This window comes from Malus domestica, chromosome 05 (genome assembly GCF_042453785.1).
Source record: "Malus domestica chromosome 05, GDT2T_hap1".
NCBI lineage: Eukaryota > Viridiplantae > Streptophyta > Magnoliopsida > Rosales > Rosaceae > Malus > Malus domestica.
The window spans coordinates 3,050,466-3,072,248 of record NC_091665.1 but is presented as its reverse complement, the minus strand read 5'-3'; the positions used below and the strand labels follow the sequence as shown (position 1 = coordinate 3,072,248).

Here is a 21,783-nt window from a genome sequence, read left to right as displayed (position 1 = left end):
AAAAAAAAAAGAATTTGGTGAATTTGTCTCAGACCCAAATTTGAAAATGCTCCATCGCACTAAGATTTCTGCATTCCCCAGCCCCACCTTGCATCTGGATCCGTCCACAACCGTCCACCTGCGGAAAAAAAAAAAAGAAAAGAAAGGCTGATGTTGCTGGTTGGTTCGCACAGAAGCAAAAAAAAAAGGAAGCAAGAAGGAAGGAAAAAAAAGGGGGGGGGGAATGGAAGGAAAAAAAAAATTGGTTGTTTTGAGGTTTTGTTGCCCGCGTATTCTTGCATTGGGTATGGTATTGGAATTTGCATTGGCATTGGTATTGACATTGGCATCGGCATTGGTATTGGCATTGGCATCGGCACTGGCATTGGAATCTTGCACTGGCACTGGCATGGAAATCTTGCACTGGCATTGGCATTGAAATCTTGCACTTGCACCGATGGAATTTCGTATTGGAATTGGCATCGAAAGATAGTATAATGGAGCTTGCATCCACATCACTTTTGCAAACCCATGTCGTGTACCACTATGAGTTTGACGGGGGGTGTTGGAATTTATTAGGTTTATTTAGGAAATTAATTAGAAATTTGTTTTGATTTTGTAGTAGGGTATTTTTGGCATTTACGTATTAGGGTTTCTTAGGTTTATTGCTCTATAAATAGAGCTTGTAATTTAGTTTGAGGAATAAGTCAGTCACAATGTAGTTTCTTAGGGTTTTGTAGCCGTTTCGGCATTCTCGTTTATTTAATAATATTCTTATTATTTTGTAATCTTATTCGTTGCACACTCTAATATTCAACTGAAATGAGGAAAATATAAGAGAGGATTAGGCCCTAGAGAGGATACTGGAGGATGAGAACATAAACCAATTTTAAGTTTTCATTTTCAAGAATTTATTTTTATTTTTTCTTTCTTGTTTTTTCTTCACCTCCCTCTCTAACCCCCCCTTCTTTTATCTATTATTTCTCCCATATAATTTCCCGACATCACAAGCAAAAGAAAATACAAACTAAAAATGAAATGATTATCAAATAGGTCTTATATGAATGTTATGACCCTTATAAATCTTACTATTACATAACAAGGAAACCAGTGAGCGTCCATGCAACTCTACGATGTGTAATTAAACAACTTTATTTGCCCACGCGCTATTCAAAGTTTCACCGTGTGGAAGTTGTTATCTTCAAAGCTTGAAATGGTGAAAAGCAGGCTTCTCATCAAGCCCTTGAGAAACGAACTTACCATGGTATTCACTTATCAAGAAATCTCTATACAGAGGTGGGTTATCTTTTGATATGAGCTCTTTGATCGGACCGTAGGACTTGTCCGGTTGATCGGTGCGAGTCTGTCCGATGAAGAAGCATGCTATGGAAACTCTTGGGCCAATGCGGTTGGCAAGCACTCTATGTTGAACACTCTGAAACTTGTCATTTGACATAACCTAGACAAATTTTCAGGAAACTTCAAAAAGATGGCGACATACGTACATACAGCGTTACAATAGCAACAAAAATAATGTGTTTGGTTACAAACCTGAAGAAAGTCGCCTATATTTACTACCAAGCCACCTGAAATAGGGTTCACATTAACCCACTGATTGTCACGAAGGATTTGAAGGCCGCCAATTTGGTCTTGAAGAAGAATAGTGAGGAAAGAAGGATCTGAGTGCTTGCTGCTTCCCATTGTTAGTTCTGGTTCTGGGCATGCTGGATAGTAGTGGCACACACAGGTATAATTTTTAGCACATCCCAATTCCTTTAAGTGGTCAAGTTTGAGTCCAAGAGCCTCCGATAATAATCCAAAAAGTTGGTCTCCCAAATTTATGACATGCTTTGTGTACTCAATTGTTTCATCTCTGCGTATATGAATGAACCAATATGTAACAGATTTTGGGTTAAGAGGTCAAGAAAAACAATTCAATTGGTAGAAGGGTCTGTTAACATAACTATATTACATAGGCGGTTTTGGGGGAGCGAAGCGTTTGATTGCATAGGGCTCCAAAATTTAAGGGCCGTATATAATAAGATTATTATATCAAAATTTATAAAAATTGATTCCGTGTTTCAGGAAGAGCTTGAAGTTGTAGAAAAAGACACTTTGTTGAGAATGATGATGACTCATCCTAATCAGCTCAACAATTAGTGAAATCTTTTAGGGTTCATCACTTCTTGTATAGAATAGATCAAGCTATTGGTTCACTAGAAAGAAGGTTTGGAGAATATCAAACATATGACGATATATTTGGGTTTTTGTTCAATCTTAAATGTTGAATTCGATGGATAATGATAAATTGAAAGATTGTTGAGATTGTCTCGAAACTTTTCCAAGAAAGGTGAGTTTTTTTATGTTGATGGGGATGAATTATTATAGAGTTCAAGCTTTTATGAGAGCGTTTGACAAAATAAATGAAGACATCCATTGATGTATTGAACGACTGGAAGAGGATGTGTTGTTTTCTGACTGCAAGCATTGCATACTGAATTTTGCTGATTGTACCTGTTACTGTTGTATCTATGAAAATAAATTTCTTAAAGTTTAAGTTATTAAAATCATACTTGCAATCAACCATGTTGCAATAAAGGTTAAATGAGTTTCCTTTGATATTGATTGAAAGTGTTTTTTTTAGACACAATTGATTACAAAAGTTTAATTGATGATTTTGTAGCAGAGAATGTACGAAGTAGCATCTTTAAATACTTCAATGCTAGATTTTTTGAAGCTATTTTTTCAACACTAACCATATAATTTTCAGTTAATGAACCCAATTTTTTCTCATTTAAATATTATCCCTACAGTTCTTGTGGGTTAGGAAATCATGTGCATAAAAGGTCAACAATTATTCAAAAAGTCTGGCATTGAAGTATTCAAAAAGTCTACCATTGAATAATTGTTAGTTTTTTTTAAGATTTAAATAATTGTTGATTATTTAGTACTATGGTTAGTGTTGTAGCTACCTTTACATTCAATTGTATTTGCACTTATATAATTAGTATATTATAAATAGGTAAAAGTTAGAGAGATAACCTTTACTAGTGACAGGAGCAGGTGTAAAATATTACACTGTAATTATAACATAAGGGGATGACAAATAAAAGAGGGAGGGATGATGTTATTGATCTTTCCTTATTCTCTTCTTTTTTTTTCTCATGAAAGCATACAGAGCGCTCTATTTATAGAGCAACCCCAAACAAACGTATTAACTATACATTGAAATTTACAGCACACATCTTTTGAAAATGCGATCCTCCTTCATCTCCCAAGTCAATATCACTTTGTATGGGCATTGAAAAAGCTACCAATGTTTTCAATATTACTGTGGGCATTCATTAACCCACCAGTATTTATACACTCCCCCTTGGATGCCCACATATCAATATTAGTTGCCTCGTTAAAACCTTGCTCGGAAAAACCCAGTGGGAAAAAACCATAGCGAAGGAAAAAGAGTACAACTTTACATGGATTGTTGATATAGTGTTAAATATGCCTCGTTAAAACTTTGATAGAAAAAACCCAATGGGAAAAATCCTAATCAAAGGAAAAAGAATACAACATGCATTTATCATGGATGCTCCCCCTGATATGTATCTCCTTTTGATTCCGCATTTTCCAAATTTAACTAATTGGTAAGTCGACGTAATTCGATACTTTGCACTAACTTCTTAAACGTGCATTTTGGTAGAGATTTGGTGAACAGGTCTGCCAGATTTTCATTGGAACGGATTTGTCTGACTTCAATTACTTTAGCCTTCTGAAGCTCATGTGCACTGAAAAACTTTGGAAATATGTGTTTAGTCTTATCGCCCTTGATGAATCCTTCCTTCATTTGGGTAACACATGCTGCATTATCTTCATGGATGATAGTTGCATTGTCTGTCTTCGAAGGTAGACCGCATGAATTCCGAATATGATGGATCATTGATTTTAACCAAGAACATTCACGACTTGCGTCATGTAAAGCAAGTATTTCTGAGGGATTTGAAGTTGTAGCAACTAATGTTTGCTTTGTTGAGCACTATGAGATTGATGTATCTCCATTCTTGAACACATATCTAGTTTGTGAGCGAGCTTTATGTGGATCAGAGAGAAAACTAGCATCTGCATATCCAACAAGGACTTGGTCATTTATGGATTTCTTTGAGAAGAAGAGACTCATGTCTGTTGTCCCACGAAGATATCGCAATACATCTTTGACTCCCTTCCAATGATGAATTGTTGCAGCAGAGCTATATCTTGCTTGTTAGTTAACTGAAAAAGTTATATCTGGTCTAGTACATTGTGCTAAATACAATAAAGCACCAATTGCACTCAGATATGGTACTTCTGAACCAAGGACCATTTCATCATCTTCTTTTGGAAGGAATTGATCTTTCTTAATGTCCAGAGAACGCATGACAATTAGCGTACTGAGTGGATAAGCCCTATTCATGCCAAATCGCTTATGGATTTTTTCAATGTAAGCTGATTGGTGGACCAAAATTCCACTAGCATAATGCTCAATTTGCAAGCCGAGACAATATTTTGTTTTTCCAAGATCTTTCATTTCAAATTCGCTTTTCAGATATTCAACAGTTTTATTGAGTTCTTCAAGGGTTTCAACTAGGTTCATATCATCGACATATACTGCCACTATAGCAAATCCAGAGTTGGATTTCTTAATGAACACACAAGGGCAAATGACATTGTTGGTATACCCTTCTTTGATGAAATACTCACCGAGACGATTAAACCACATTCGTCCAGATTGTTTTAGCCCATACAATGATCGCCTTAATTTGATTGAGAGCATACCTCGTGGTTTGTTAGTTATTTCAGGCAACTTAAGTCCTTCTGGGACTTTTATATATATGTCAGTATCTAATTCTCTATATAGATACGCGGTGATGACATTCATAAGTCGCATGTCAAGTTTTTTTGAAACCACTAAACTTATTAAATAATGGAACGTAATTGCGCCCATTACAGGAGAGTATGTCTCCTCATAATCAATTCTAGGTCTTTGCGAAAAACCTTGTGCAACGAGTCGTGCTTTATATCTTGCAATATCGTTTTTTCTCATTTCGCTTTCTTATGAATACCCATTTGTATAAACAGCACAACCAAAAACTCATAAATGTGAAATGTTTGGCTGATGCCCAAACATGAGTTGTACTGATGAGTATTGGTGGTTGGCTATAGGTCTTAATCGAACCAATGATGCAGCATGTAAGATGGCATGTCCCCATACAGAAACTAGCAATTTTGTTTTCATAAGCACAGTGCGAGCTATTAACTAAAGCTATTTGATCAATGCTTCTGCTAAACCATTTTGAGTATGGACATGAGGAACAGGGTGTTCAACATCAATGCCCAATGTCATGTAGTAATCATCAAAAGTTTGAGACGTAAATTCACCAGCGTTATAAAGTCGGATTGACTTAATGGGGTAATATGGGAACTGTGCTCGCAACTTAATTATCTGAGCAAGAAGTCTTGCAAAAGCTACATTCCAAGTAGACAAGAGACAAACATGTGACCATCGGGTAGATGCATTAACCAAAACCATAAAATATCGAAATGGTCCACATGATGGTTGAATAGGGCCACAAATATCCCCTTGAATTCTTTGTAGAAATGATGGGGATTCAAAATCAACATTTAGCTGTAATGGTTTAATTACCAACTTCCCTTGAGAACAAGCCTTACAAGGGTTACCATTTGAGATAGCAATTTGTCTGCTCAATAATGGATGTCTATATAGTTAGTAATGATCCTACACATCATGGTAGATCCTGGGTTATCCAGACGGTCATGTCAAATTATGTAAACTTTTCAATCAATGAACTTCTAGTTCATAACAGTATGTGATTCAAATGTCTTTATGTATGTATAATACAATCCACTTGTCAAACCATGCAACGTCTCCAATATACACTTTTGGGTATCATTGGAGGTAATGTATAGATACTCCACATTTTCTGCACTTTTCGTTTCAATGTGGTAACCATTTAAACGTATGTCTTTGAAACTCAACAAATTTCGAGTAGATCGAGTAACGTACAATGCATTCTGTATGGACAATATTGTTCCATTTGGTAACATAATCTGAGCTTTCCCTGAGCCTTTAATCATATCTGATTGGCCTGATATTGTTATTACCCTTACTTTTGTAAGTATCAATCTTGAGAAATACTTTCGATCTCAAAGTATTGTATGCGTGGTTGCACTGTCTGCAAGACAAATATCTCTGCCATTGCTCTTATTTGAATAATGACCATGGTTCTTATCCATGCTTTCTGAGTAAGGGGATCATGGTTAAAAGCAATTTATAACAGGAAATTTAAATGCCACTTTTATTGAATCTGAAATGCTAGTTTTAAACTACAAATTCAGCACATTAAACATAAATGATTTAATCGGACTGGTACACTTCATTCCCCCTTTCCACAATGAAGTTTGAGACATCTAGGTGGGTTGTGTTCAACTGCTCTGATAAGTCACACACTCGATCAGATATATCCATTGGTTTAGTCTAGTCAAGAAAATTGGTCTTGACACCCTTCTCCTTGAGGGAGGCTTGATACAGATCCACCAGATGTTTTAACGTACGACAAGTACGCGGTCAGTGCCCATTGCCACCACACCTATGGTAGGCTTCTTCAGAGTTTCTGGGAGCATTGTTCATGTAAGCTTTTGCCTTTGTGGCGGTTTTCATTTTTGAAGCTCGGACTTGAATTATGCCTTGGAACCTGGTTGTGAAACTAGACACCATGATTATTGCCGTTCCCGTTCCACTGTCTTCGCCTATGGCCATGTCCTCGTTTATGATTATAGCCATCAGAGGATGTGACGTTCACTTCGATGGAAACAACATTCACTTCTGGGAATGGTGCAAATCCAGTAGGTCGGAACTTATGATTTTTCATCAAAAGCTCATTGTTTTGTTCAGCTACCAGGAACACAAATATCAGTTGGTTATATTCAGTGTAACCTCGCTCTCTATGCTGCTGCTGCAGGAGCACTTTGGAAGCATGAAAAATGTTGAAAGTCTTTTCTTGCATATCTTCCTCAGTAATGGTTTCTCCAAAGAGTTTCATCTGAGAGCTAATTCTGAATATCACAGAATTGTACTCCATCACTGACTTGAAATCCTGGATCCTTAGGTGAGTCCACTCATAACGAGCTCTTGGAAGAATCATCGTTTTCTAGTGATTGTATCTATTTCTCAATGCCTTCCACAGAGCTAACGGATCTTCAATGCCTTTGCCTGATCTTGAGAAGATGCATTGTTCTCCTCTTTGATTGTTTCTCCAAGATTCCCTGCCTCCAAATGGATCTTGGCATTCACTACCTAGGCATTGAAGATCCGTTAGCTATCTGGAAGGCATTGAGAAACAGATACAATCACCAGAAAACGATGATTCTTCCAAGAGCTCGTTATGAGTGGACTCACCTAAAGATCAAGGATTTCAAGTTAGTGGATGAGTACAATTTTGCGATATTCAGAATTAGCTATCAGATGAAACTTTATGGGGAAACCATTACTGAGGAAGATATACTGGAAATGACTTTCAGCACTTTTCACGCTTCCAATGTGCTTCTACAGCAGCAGTATAGAGAGCGAGGTTTCACTGAATACAACCAACTGATATCTGTGCTCCTGGTAGCTGAAAAAAACAATGAGCTCTTGATGAAAAATCATCAGTTCCGACCTACTAGATCTGCACCATTCCCAGAAGTGAATGCTGCTTCCATCAAAGTGAACGCCACATCCTCTGGTGGCTATATCATAAACGAGGACGTGGCCACAGGCGAAGACAGTGGAACGGGAAGGGAAATAATCTTGGTGTCCAGTTTCACAACCAGGTTCCAAGGCATAATTCAAGCCCAAGCTTCAAAAATGAAAATCGCCACAAAAGCAAAAGCTCACATAAACAATGCTCACAGAAACTCTGAAGGAGCCTGCTATAGGTGTGGTGGCAATGGGCACTGACCGCGTACTTGTCGTACCCCAAAACATCTGGTAGATCTGTATCAAGCCTCCCTTAAGGAGAAGGATGTCGAGACCAATTTTCTCGACCAGACTAAACCATTGGATATACCTGATCCAGTGTGTGACTTATCAGGGTAGTTGAACACAACCCACCTTGATATCTCATACTTCATTGTGGAAAAAGGGAATGAAGTGTACCAGTCCGACTAAATCATTTATGTTTGATGTACTGAACTTGTAGTTTAAAACTAGCATTTCAAATTCAATAAAAGTGGCATTTACATTTCCTGTTATAAATTGCTTTTAACCATGATCCCCTTACTCAGAAAGCATGGATAAGCACCATGGTCATTATCCAAACAAGAGCAATGACGGAGATATTTGTCTTGCAGACAGCGCAACTACGCATACAATACTTCGAGATCAAAAGTTTTTCTCAAGATTGATACTTACAAAAGTAAGGGTAATAACAATACTAGGCTAATCATATATGATTAAAAGCTCAGGGAAAGCCCAGATTATGTTACCAAATGGAATAATATTGTCCATACATAATGCATTGTACACTACTCGATCTACTCGAAATTTGTTGAGTTTCAAAGACATACGTTTAAATGGATACCACATTGAAACGAATGTGGAGTATCTATGCATTACCTCCAATGATACCCAAAAGTGTATATTGGAGACGTTGCATGGTTTGACAAGTGGATTGTATTATACATACATGTGGATTGTATTATACATACATAAAGACAGTTGAATCACATACTATTATGAACCCGAAGTTCATTGATTCAACAGCTTACATGCTTTGACATGACTGTCTGGGTCACCTAGGATCTACCATGGTGCGTAGGATCATCACCAACTCTAATAGACATCTATTATTGAGCAGACAGATGGCTATCTCAAATGATAACCATGGTAAGGCTTGTTCTCAAGGGAAGTTGGTAATTAGACCATCACAACTAAAGGTTGATGTTGAATCCCCATCATTTCTACAAAGAATTCAAGGGGATATTTGTGGGCCTATTCAACCATCGTGTGGACCATTTCGATATTTTATGGTTTTAGTTCATGCATCTAGCTGATGGTCACATGTAGGGGTGGGCAAACGGATAGAGGAACCACGGGTCGGGACGGGTCATCTAGGTTCGGGACAGGTACGGGCAGGTTCCAATTTTTTTTAGAACAAACGGGGCGGGCTAGGCCAGGCCTATGTTATTTACGGGGCGGGCCAGGTCCAGATACTTAGAAAAATGGGACCCCAGACCGACCCGTTTCTAATTTTAATGAATGGCTGAGATTGAATGATAACCTATCATCCAATCTCAGCCGTTAGTTTATACCCTAGTCCCGAGTCCAGGTTCCAGTCCCTCCCTCGAGTCCTTGACTACATCCCTTAAATCTTAGATTCTCTCAATCGTCTTCTCACAGAAATCAATCACGCAGCCAATCACGCCATCCCAACCATCATAACGGCACCACCACTGTCAATAACACCACCACATCCTCCTCTACGACATCCCAAAGAACCAGGTCCCAGAACCACGACGGCTCGATTTCCTCATCTTCGACAGCACCATCGCCGCCGCTAACACTATCACCCAATCACCACTGTCGAGGGCCTGCTACTAGCCATCATCCCTATAAAATTCAGGTAATTTTGAATTAGAATTTTGTTATTAATGTGAATTTCTGGTGAAGGGATTTAAGGGTTTTGTTATTACATTGAGCACAATGCATTTTGTTCTTCAATGGCTGCTCATTTGACACCACATTCCACGCAATTCTACTTATGATTGTTATTAATGTGAATTTCAGCTTGTAATTTTGAATTACGGTTTCAGGGATTTTAGGGATTTTGAATTTGGGTTTTAGGAATTTTAGGGCATTTCATCCAAATTTACTTTCAAATATATCATCTCATTTCATCCAAAATTTCAAATTTGACTGCAGAAGATAGGGAAGGTTTTGCAGTCATCCCGTGGCTCCACCAAGACCCTTTTATTGATACAAAATTGTGTTCAATTATTTATTTCATCTTGTTTGCATTGATTGATATATATATATATATATATATATATATATATATATATATCGTTGTGCTAATTTGAAATGTTTGACAAACTGTTTATTCATACCGTTGACAAAGCTCTTTACTCTGAGAATTAGGCTTGTTGCAGTGTGTTGGCTGATGTATGATCACATTGTTTATATCCCTAAAATTGTGGTTTTATTCCCGATTTGATGTGAATCTGTGCAGGTGAATTTATGCAAAATCTGCACACTGCAATGCAGTTTGCTGGGAGTGAAATTTGAACAAAAACAAAAAAAAAACAAAAAAAAACCCAAAGGACCCGTGGACCCGGCCGGTTTCAACTGGGCCGGGTAAGCTCTGGTTCCTATATTATAATATGTAATCCCCGACCCGGCCCGTCCCATCTCCTTTGCACCCAGGTCTGGTGCGGTCCTTTCAAAATTGGGCCCGACCCGGCCCGTGCCCACCCCTAGTCACATGTGTGTCTCTTGTCTACTCGAAATGTAGCTTTTGCGAGACTTCTGGCTCAGATAATTAAGTTGCAAGCATAGTTCCCAGATTACCCCATTAAGTCAATCCGACTTGATAACACTGGTGAATTTACATCTCAAACTTTTAATGATTACTGCATGACATTAGGCATTGATGTTGAACATCCTGTTCCTCATGTCTATACTCAAAATGGTTTAGCAGAAGCATTGATTAAGCGGCTTCAGTTAATAGCTTGCACTATGCTCATGAAAACAAAATTGATAGTTTCTGCATGGGGACATGCCATCTTACATGCTGCATCATTGGTTCAATTAAGACTTATGGCCAACCACCAATACTCATCAGTACAACTCGTGTTTGGGCATCAGCCAAACATTTCACATTTATGAGTTTTTGGTTGTGCTGTTTATGTACCTATTGCACCACCACAACATACTAAAATTGGACCTCAGCGCAGACTGGGAATTTATGTGGGTTTTGATTCACCATCTATCATTAGATATTTGAAACCCTTGACAGGTGATATGTTTGCAGCTTGTTTTGCTGATTGTCACTTTGATGAGACAGTTTTCCCATCATTAGGGGGAGAAAAAACCGTTCCAAAAGGACGACAAGAGCTGACATGGGTTGTTCCCACCTTATCTCTTTTTGATCAACGTAGCACTCAATGTGAAATTGAAGTGAAAAGAATCGTTCATCTTCAAAGTATTGCCAATCAAATGCTAGATGCATTTAATGATGCTATGAAAGTGACAAAATCATATATACCAGCTACAAATGCACCTGCAAGAATTGATGTCCCTGTTGGACAAAATAAAGTGGCAGCGAATGATTCATCTGGTGCAAGCCTAAAGCATGGTAGACCCCCAGGTTCAAAAGATTCAGCCTCTTGAAAAAGAAAGACGAAGGCACAACTGAATCCAAATGAAATCATTCAAGAAGAAAAAATGAATGACGAATCCACAATTCAAGATTCTATACTTTCATAAAAAGAAAATGTGCTTGATGAGATACATATACTTGAAGAAACAAAGAAAATGTGCTTGATGAGACACATATACTTGAAGAAACAAAGGTACATGAAAGCAAAGAAATCTCCATAAATTATACTTGTACTAATGAACTATGGGATTGGAATGAAATAATCATTGACGACATGTTCGCATTCGCAGTAGCCACTGAAATCATATTAAGTGATGATATTAAGCTCCACTCAAAGGCAGGATTGGCTTAAGTGGAAAGATGCAATCCAGGCAGAATTAAATTCCTTGGAAAGGCCAAAAGTTTTTGGACCAATAGTCCAAACCCTGCCTGATGTAAACCCCGTGGGTTACAAATGAGTATTCATAAGAAAGAGAAATGAGAAAAAACGAGATTGCTTGATATAAAGCACGATTCGTTGCACAAGATTTTTCGTAAAAACCTAGAATTGATTATGAGGAGACATACTCTCCTGTAATGGATGCAATTACGTTTCGTTATTTTGTAAGTTTAGTGGTTTCAGAAAAACTTGACATGCAACTTATGGATGCCATCACCGCGTATCTATATGGAGAACTGACATATATATGAAAGTCTCAGAATGACTTAAGTTGCTTGAAATAACTAACAAACCACGAGGTATGCTCTTAATCAAATTAAGGAGATCATTGTATGGGCTGAAACAATCTGGACGAATGTGATATAATCGTCTCAGTGAGTATTTGATCAAATAAGGGTATACCAACAATGTCATTTGCCCATGTGTGTTCATTAAGAAATCCAACTCTGGATTTGTTATAGTGGCAGTATATGTCGATGATATGAACCTAGTTGGAACCCCCGAAGAACTCAATAAAACTGCTGAATATCTAGAAATCGAATTTGAAATGAAAGACCTTGGAAAAACAAAATATTGTCTCGGCTTGCAGATTAAGCATTGTGGTAGTGAAATTTTAGCCCACCAATCAACTTACATTGAAAAAAATCATGAAGTGATTTAGCTTGGACAAGGCTTATCCACTCAGCAAGCCAATGGTTGTTCGTTCTTTGAACATTAGGAAAGATCCATTTCGTCCAAAAGAAAATAATGAAACGGTGCTTGGTCCAGAGTACCATATCTGAGTGCAATACGTGCTTTATTGTATTTAGCACAATGTACTAGATCAGATATAACTTTTTTCAGTTAACTTGTTAGTAAGGCATAGCTCTACTCCAAAAATTTGTCATTGGAAGGGAGTCAAAGATGTATCGACCTTCATGGGACAACAGACATGGGTCTCTTCTACTCAAAGAAATCTACAAATGACCAAGTCCTTGTTAGATATGCAGATGATGGTTCTCTCTCTAATCCGCATAAAGCTCGCTCATAAACTGTATATGTGTTCAAGAATGGGAGATACATCAATCTCATGGTGCTCAACAAAGCAAACATTAGTTGCTACATCTTCAAATCGCTCAGAAATACTTGCTTTATATGAAGCTAGTCGTGAATGTTATTGGTAAAGATCAATGATCCATCATATCCGGAATTCATTTGGTCAACCTTTGAAGACAGACAATCCAACTGTCATCCATGAAGATAATGCAGCCTGTGTTGCCCAAATGAAGGAATGATTCATCAAGGGCGAAAAGACTAAACACATATCTCCAAAGTTTTTCAGTGAACATGAGCTTCAGAAGGCTAAAGTAATTGAAGTTAGACAAATTCGTTACAATGAAAATCTGACAAACTTGTTCACCAAATCTCTACCAAAATGCACGTTTCAGAAGTTAGTGCAGAGTATCGGATTACGTCGACTTACCAATCAGTTAAATTTGGAAAATGTGGAATTAGGAAGAGATACATATCAGGGGGAGCATTCATGATAAATGCATGTTGTACTCTTTTTCCTTCGATTAGCATTTTTTCCATTGGGTTTTTCCTATCAAAGCTTTAATGAGGCAACATAAGCATATTTAACACTATATCAACAATCCAAGTAAAGTTGTATTCTTTTTCCTTCGCTATGATTTTTTTCCACTGGGTTTTTTCCGAGCAAGGTTTTAACGAGGCAACTGATGTTAATATGTGGGCATCCAAGGGGGAATGTTGAAAATACTAGTGGGTTAATGAATGCCCATAGTACTATTGAAAACATTGGTAAATTTTTCAATGCCCACACAAAGTGATATTGACTTGGGATATGAAGGAGGATTGCATTTTCAAAAGATGTGTGCTGTAAATTTCAATGTATAGTTAATACGTTTGTTTGGAGTTGCTCTATAAATAGAGCACTCCATATGCTTTCATGAGAAACAAAAAAGAGAATAAGGAAGGATCAATAACATCATCCCTCCCTCTTTTATTTGTTATCCCCTTGTGTTATAATTACAGTGTAATATTTTACACCTGCTTCTGTCACTAGTAAAGGTTATCTCTCTAACTTTTACCTATTTATAACAATCTTATCAACGATTACAATTTACAATTTGGTAATATATACATTTTATGTTATGAGAAAGTTTAGTAATAGAAGCATGACTTATTTTTAGTTACATCTTTTGAAATTTTATTTTGTTTTGTCTAACTTAAAAAATGAGCTATTTTACTCTCTGAAATTTAAAGTTCGCTCCATTTTGCCCTTTAGAACTCATTTTTTATCCCATTTTGGCCCCTAAAACTAGAAAGGCGTCTCTATAAAACTCAAGATTCGCTCCACATTGCCTTAGGTCTAGTAATTTCTTATGTGGGTTTGATTTGGGTGTGGCAGACTAATCAACTTTTTTTTAATTTTTTTCATCTCTTCAATTTCTTTTAAACTTAATATTTTCTAATTGTTGAATGTTAATGCATAATTGAGATTTATAATCAAATTTATTACACAAGTGACATAGTATTATTAGGTGCTAGGTCCCACATTTGTTTCCGAATGCAACCTATAAATTTTAGGGAGAAGAGATAGTCCATAAGTCAGAGTGGAACAAATTTTGAAGTTTAGGCAATAAAATGCTGACTTTTGAGTTACATGGACAAAGTGAGATCAAAATAGAATTTCGTATGCCGTAGCTAAAAATAAGCCCATAAACATCTTATGTTATACATAATTTAATAATAATAAACATCTTTTCTTATAAGACAATCTGATAATATAAGATTACAAGTGCATATATAGCTTGAGTTCAAAAGCAAAGATCAACGGTAAAAATCACTACACATAATCAATTTATCAATTAAATTAGCCACCAACAAACAAAAGAAAATACCCGAAATCATCAACACAAACAATAGTGGTGTTTTGGTTAATTTGGTCTTCATCTTTGTGCGTTGTGTATTGTGAGTCTCGTTTGCTAACAATGATTTTGATGTGGTTTCGCACTTTCGCGATGACTTTTGTGGCCTCGCTATTCAGCGATGACCGTTGTTTCTGCCAGTATCTCTCTGTTACGGCTATCGTTTTTTGTGACAGATATGTACTGGTAATTCTTGTGCGCTTGGCGATTGTATGGTTGTGCTTGTGGGTGTCTACTAGGAGTTTTCTGTTATTTGTATGTTTTGTGCAAATTTATTCCAGATCAATTTATTGGTCACTTAACTATGTACCTATTGACACTCTGTAATTGTTTGGTGTTGATTAATGAAAGACTATGCTATCGTTTCTTGTCAAAAAAAAAAAAAAAAACAGCATTGACAAAGTGATGAACAAGTACCTGCAAACTGAAGGGAGTTGTTTGGGATCATCAACTGCGGGCCTGGTACAAGACAGAGTGTCTCTCCAATTAGCTGCTCGTGCGTGGTACAGATCATAGTTGCTATTAAATCTGACGGTTTTTGCTCGATCACGGCTATACCACACTTTCTTAGCATCAAGATCCTGCTCATTAAACTTGATTACTCCATGGATCATATCTTCCAGCACACTCACTGGAACTCCATGATTAACCACTTGGAAGAATCCCCATGTTTTGGACGCGATCCGAACTTCATCCACAATCTGCTTGCGGAGGTCATCACTATCATCGATGCCGTGGAGATCGATGACAGGAATTTGCATGTTGGGTGGGTGACACGTGGCAAACTGGGTTTGCTCATTGGGTGGACGGATGAATATCTTGGGTACATTTACTGTGCCAGCATCAACGAGGCCTTTCACACCGGCTTTTGTATCATCGAAAGCTTTTATCTCTGTGGCTCGGTCGTATTCTCCACGCCCTACAAGTTTGATATCCATGAACTTTTGAATACTGGAAAGCTTGATAGTGTGATTTTCAAGGCCTCTGGCTTGCTTCAAGCTTCAACTACTGGGTAGATAAGTACCATTATTTGCTTTGTGGTTTTCATCGGGCCAGACAAGTCAACGACCGACCTTTCTGCTCACTCTTTTAATAATGAGGCATTATCCTATTTTCTGTAAACTTTATTTTTATGTTGTCATTTCTTTTTCTCGATAATCTGTATATTAAGAATAAGGTAAATTTGGTGAAACATTTATATGTGAAAATACCCCTCTCATTTTACAAATTTTAACAAAACAATTTAATTACCTAATGAAAAATTAGTAAAATAATAAAAGTAACAAAATAAAATAGCCATGGTCAATTCAATACCATTGGATAACATTGTAGGGGCCTGTATCCTTCGATTAGGCTGGATGAGTCTGAGAGGGTTGTCAAATGTGCCTTCTTAGGTACGAAGTTAGTAAATAGGTGCATTCACGCAAAATAGTGTGTGGTTGCACTATTTGCAAAACAACTAGCTTCCTCACTAGTCATACTTAGAAATAAATTAATTGAATTGGTCACAAATATAAATATTCAAAACATAAATTCCATTCAATTAATCATTCGAAAAAATAATCCATAAAACTTAACTTCCAAAAATTAAAACAACAACAAACAAATTCTTCAAACATAAAGGAAATTGTTCAAAATTTAAACCAAAAAAAAAAAAACATAGAGGGTTAGGCCACATAGGGAATTTGGTCCCCATGGGTAAATTTCAGCCAATATGTGGGCCCATATCTAAGAATCTATTCTTCCATCGAAGCAAATGCCTCTTGTGTCAGAAACCTCCATCTTCGTACCCTCCAGTTCCACCACTTGAGTAAAGTTTGATTCAAACTTCTTACAACGAGAATGATACTCATCTACGACCTTAGGAGGAGCTCGGCAAATACAGGATCAATGGTCCTTCACACCACAATGGTAGCATATATCGCATCTATGGTGTCAGGTGCTTTGCCCTTATTCTTGATGGTTGAGGTCTTGGGAACGAGGTTTACACACTTTGGGCACATAAATTCACTAAGTTTTCAAAATTGATCTCTGTTTTACTTCTTGCTGAAAAGCATAATTAGGTGTTGATGAAGAATCATCGAGTTTGACCTACAAGCTTGACCGTTGTGCTTGAAGCATACACTAGCGAGAAATGACGCCCGAACAGCCGTTCTAGGCCTGGTAGGCATGGCCAAAAGCCGTCCCACCAATGTCAACAAGCTGAAATCTCATGCAAGAGAGGGGCATATCTGGGCTCTATGGCGTCACCAGCGGAGAGGGCAAATGGGGCAGCAACGGGAGTGGGCCACTACAGGATGACCGGTGGGCAAAGCCCAAAAGATTTTTTTTTTGTTTTTTACTTCTTCTTCATTTCGGGTTGAGGGTGCACCAAGCCCAATTGGGCTCAAGAGATCCAAAACATCCCAGCATTTTCTGGGTGTGGTCACTGGAGAAGAAGACTGGCGTCGATGCTTCAGGAAGTCGAGTTTTGGGACAGAGGCCTCAGTGCGAGTTCAGGGTTCAACAGACCTTGCATTTGTGACTAAGAGGGGTTCAAGGGCTAGTTTGGTATTGATGTGCTTTAAAAAAAAATGTTTCTGCTGTGCTTTAAGAATAAATAGCTGTAAAATAAAGCAGTTGAATATTTGGTAAACTTTTTTTTTTTTTTTTATAAAAGTGCTTTAAAAAAAACAGTGTCTAAACGTTTGGTAAACTTTTATATAAAACTGCTTTGATTATGTTAAATGACTAAAATTAGTATAATTTAATCTAATATAATTTTTAATTTGTAACCTTTTTATTTATAACTTTTTATTACGCTCTCATAGGGATGAAAACCTAGAGAGCCACTCATTATTTGTAACTCTTTATTATAAACTTTTTTTTTATTTATAACACTTTATTATAACTTTTTTATTTAGAATCCTTCTAGAAATTCTAGAGTCATCGATCAAACTCTATTTCCTTCCATCTAACATATCTTCCCCTTGTTTTCTTTGTCTAACCTCTCATCTTCCTCAGTGGATTTTTCTCTGTTGTTTTTCCGCCTAACCTCTCGTCTTTTTCACTGAGTTTGTGGGTTTTGAAGTGTTTTTCAAGGAGGGAGAGAGAGGAGCAAACCTACAATTTTATGAGGATCCAGATGTCTGAAGCTTCGAACTTGGGGGTAGAATCAGATTTACAGAAGAGCGCATGATGTGGTGCGATCTAGGTAAGTCCACGATGCAAATACCGAATCTAAATCCTAATCTTGTCTTGCCAGAAAAGATGGTGGTGTTTTTTCGGTGTGGGTTTGTTGGTGTGGGAGTGTACAGACGAGATATGGGAAGAATGACATCCTTCGAGACTTCCAGTTGGTAGATGTGTAAATTATTTAACTGTTTAAGGTCATTTTGGTGCTTGAAAGTTTCATTAAAGGGCTTAGCGCATTTGGGGAAATTAGGTTTGCACAGAAGCTGTGGAAACACCAAAAGCCGATTTTCCAAAGCTAGCTTTTGTTGCTTTGGCTTTTTAGCTTTTTTTTCACCCAAAACTGTGAAGAAAAAAAGAAGCTAATTTTAGATGTTTACCAAACACAAAAGTGCAGGGAGCTTTTTTTTATACCCGCTTTTTAAAAAAAAATTAAGCAGTACCAAACTGGTACCAAGCCTGGAGCAACAGAGCTCCAACTTGCTCGGCTTCAGCGGCTTACGTTGTTGGCCTTGAGTGCTGGTGGCTCGATGGCGTGACTTCAAGCCGCTACTCACTGGGTTTTTGAAAACAGTTATTCAATTAATCACAATACCAATTCATATCATTGCAGTATTATGGATATAATGCATAAACAATTATGTAGAATCTAAAATTTGTAAAATGTAAATATTACATATGCAGTATAATGATGGTTCATGCAATCAAGGCTGAAAAAATCTCAAGATTAAAACCCTTTTTTTGGAAGAACTCGGATTGCGTGATGATATTGATGAACTAGTTTGTAGCAAAAATTCTCCTTCAAATATCGTAGCATAGCGTATGAGCGTGCTGATGATGTGTTATGGCCTATATTTAACTGAGGGAGAAGAGGGGTGCGGCAGCAAGACAGACAATGGATAAATTGTAGGGATCCTTGTGTGTGTTCTTATTGCTACGCCAGTGCCTTTATTTATAGTGGATAATGAGTAGAAGATTAACTTGTCCTCAAAGTAAATACAATCCTATAAAAATTCACATTGAATATAAATTCATACATCTTCCAAATTCCTTGTTTTTACCTTCGCCATTTGAAATGTGTTAGTGCAGAGTTCCCGTCAAGCCCCTTTCCATAGTAGTACGAAATGAAGTCTTGCAGTGAGGTTTCCTTGTACACAGGTGGATGATCTTCTGACAACAAATTCTTAATAGGGCTGTACAGCCTTGTGGATGGGTAAAGATGAAGGGTGAAAAAGCACGCAATAGATACTCTTGGTCCTTCATAGTTGGCAAGCACTTGATGTTCTATGCTCTTAAATCTGTCATTGGATATAAGCTGCAAGAACACAATAAAATAATTTACAGGAATCCAACAAATTGTTTGATATATATAGTTGTACAACATGTTGCACGTGTCAAAAAGTGCATGGTGACTATTTTGAAGTGCTCATATAAGCCCATCTTACAATGAAGAACCCAATTAAAATGTTTGTAGCCTAGATAGAATAAACGAAGAGTAATTGCTATCAAATGCACTCTGCTTAAATCTGATTACCTTCTAAGCTTGCCCTACTTGCAGCTAAATTTTATGTTTATTTTTTTGACATTTTCTTCTATCAATGAACCTTATGTTCAACTCCAAAATAAAAATGTACTTAATGAAGTGCTTATTAGCAAATTTGCAGCCAACAAGTATTGCATCTAATGCAATGTTGCTGATATGCATGTTAGAGTTGTTAAGAAGATATGTAGGAACTAGAGGGGCTTGCCTGCAAGAGATCTCCGATGTTGACTACTAGAGCTCCCGACACTGGAGGAACATCGATCCACTAGTTTTGACCAAAACCTGGAGGCCACCAAAATCTGGATCTAAGTGTTTGATAGTGCCCATAGTTAGTTCAGGCTCAGGGCATGGCGGATAGTAGTGAGTGAGAATAAGATGTCCATTTGCACAATCCAAGCTTAGAAGGTGATCGGATTTAAGCCCAAGTGCCTCTGATAACAATTGAAATAAAGTAACACCTAATTTGTGAACGTGGTCTGAGTACTCCATAGTAATGTCTCTGCAAATTAGACACAGAAAACAAAATGCAACAACTGGGATGAGAATCATTTATCATATCCATTTCGCTAGACCAAAATTTCAACTATCCATAAATCAATGTCCTCTTACAGCAACGAAGGGCAGATGCTATTGTTCAACTAAACTTTAGTCTTAACCGCCAAGCAATCTATACAAAGAAAAAATGACTCATGTCCATTTGGTGTTTTTGATATGTCATGCATATTTGGCTTAGAGAAGACTTGGGATGCATTTGGTCTTTAGATTATAAATATCAAACTTTGTTTTTTGAGGGGACTAGTGTGGATGCAAATTTTTGCCTTCTTCTTCTTGTACGAAAATGCACCTGCAAAACAATTAACACCTAAGATCAAGGCCAAGAACCTCATGCACCTACGATGAATGAGGGTGGGGAGCTTTAGCCGAAAAATCTCCAATGCCAAAGTTAGAATTTGATATAGAAAGTGTTTAGAGAATTTTAGGAGAATAATGAACTTAGGTTTTTGAAGAAATGAGGGGCTGTATATAGGGATGTGGCTGGCCCTATTTGGAGAAATAGGGACCGGCCACTTATGGTGGAAATTGGCTCTAATTGCAAGATATTATGTCAAATAATATCTTGCAATCAATTAGGTAATTAATCAATTAATTCGGCAATTATTCTCAATTTGAAAAGAATAATTGGGAGTTACCTTGTGGGTGAAGATTTAATGAGGAGTAATGAGAGGGTTTTAAAAGAATACTATTTTGATCACTTTTGACCTCGATTGAGCCGTTATTGTCCGGTGCATGCGCGCAGAAGTCCCGATGTGCCTCAGGAGTAATTTTGTCTTTTTAATCCCAAAAGTCTACTTGTCGCCTCTATAATTTTCTTGGTTATTTTTGGCTCCACAACTAGAATATTAGTGTCTTCTTGCTGTACTTTTATGCGTAAGCGAAAGCGAATTCTAACCGAATATCAACATTGTAGGCGAAAGCTAAAAACAAACAATCTCAAAAGAACACGAGATTAACGTGGTTTGGCGTGAAAGCCTACATCCACAGGTGAAGCACAACGAGAAATTTCACTAAACAAATGAAGATTACAAAAGAGTGTTTAACTCTAAACACAACCCAAATCCCACAAATTACAAACTCTACACCAAACGAGTAGAGAACTCGAATAAACATAGAAGAGAGAAAACTCATGACTCCAAACGGTTACCTTCACCCAAAACCAAAAGAGAGAAAACTCTTTAAACCAATGATGACATCACATAAAATAAACTTAACCCTAACGTCCTATTTTTTGTGCATAGGACTTAGGTACAATGACAATCCTAATTCTACCTGGAAGTAAATCTAAATCCTAATCAAATTAGTAATTAATAAAAAATTTGGCTCTACCACTGTACACTTGCGATAAACTTTTTTATAACGTTACTCTTGCGATAAACCAATGATATTGTAACTAATACATAGAGCTTTTTTATAACGTTACTCTTGCGATAAACTTTTGGCTCTACCACTGTACACTTGTATTTTTTTAATTAAAAACGATGGGGTGATAGTGCTTGTGTTCATCCTTTAATTTTATTAAAATAAAAAGATAAATATAAATGAACCAAACCTTCTTGAGGAAAAAACAGAGTAAGTAATACGACAGGAGAACCAAAAATCAATCCCACATACACACAAACATATGATAAAAATCATCTGAAACGTTAGTTGGTAAAGCTTCTCGAGCCACGGGTACGCCTTGGCCATGGAGGACACCCACGGTGCCATGGACTGATAGAAGTGGAGAAACAAGGGAGGAGGATAGATCGAGAGACAGAG

General features: G+C 37.3%; 1 protein-coding gene across 1 annotated transcript; it reads right to left on the bottom strand.

Moving 5' to 3' along the window:
* Positions 1–1,000: 1,000 nt before the first annotated feature.
* Positions 1,001–15,916, bottom strand: LOC103437217 (1-aminocyclopropane-1-carboxylate oxidase homolog 1-like). Its single transcript, XM_008375687.4, has 3 exons — positions 15,171–15,916; positions 1,531–1,852; positions 1,001–1,438 (listed from the first exon to the last, which is right to left on the bottom strand). Exons 1-3 carry the CDS (start codon positions 15,689–15,691, stop codon positions 1,181–1,183), a joined length of 1,101 nt encoding a protein of 366 aa, XP_008373909.1. The 5' UTR covers positions 15,692–15,916; the 3' UTR covers positions 1,001–1,180.
* Between the last annotated feature and the right edge of the window lie 5,867 nt (positions 15,917–21,783).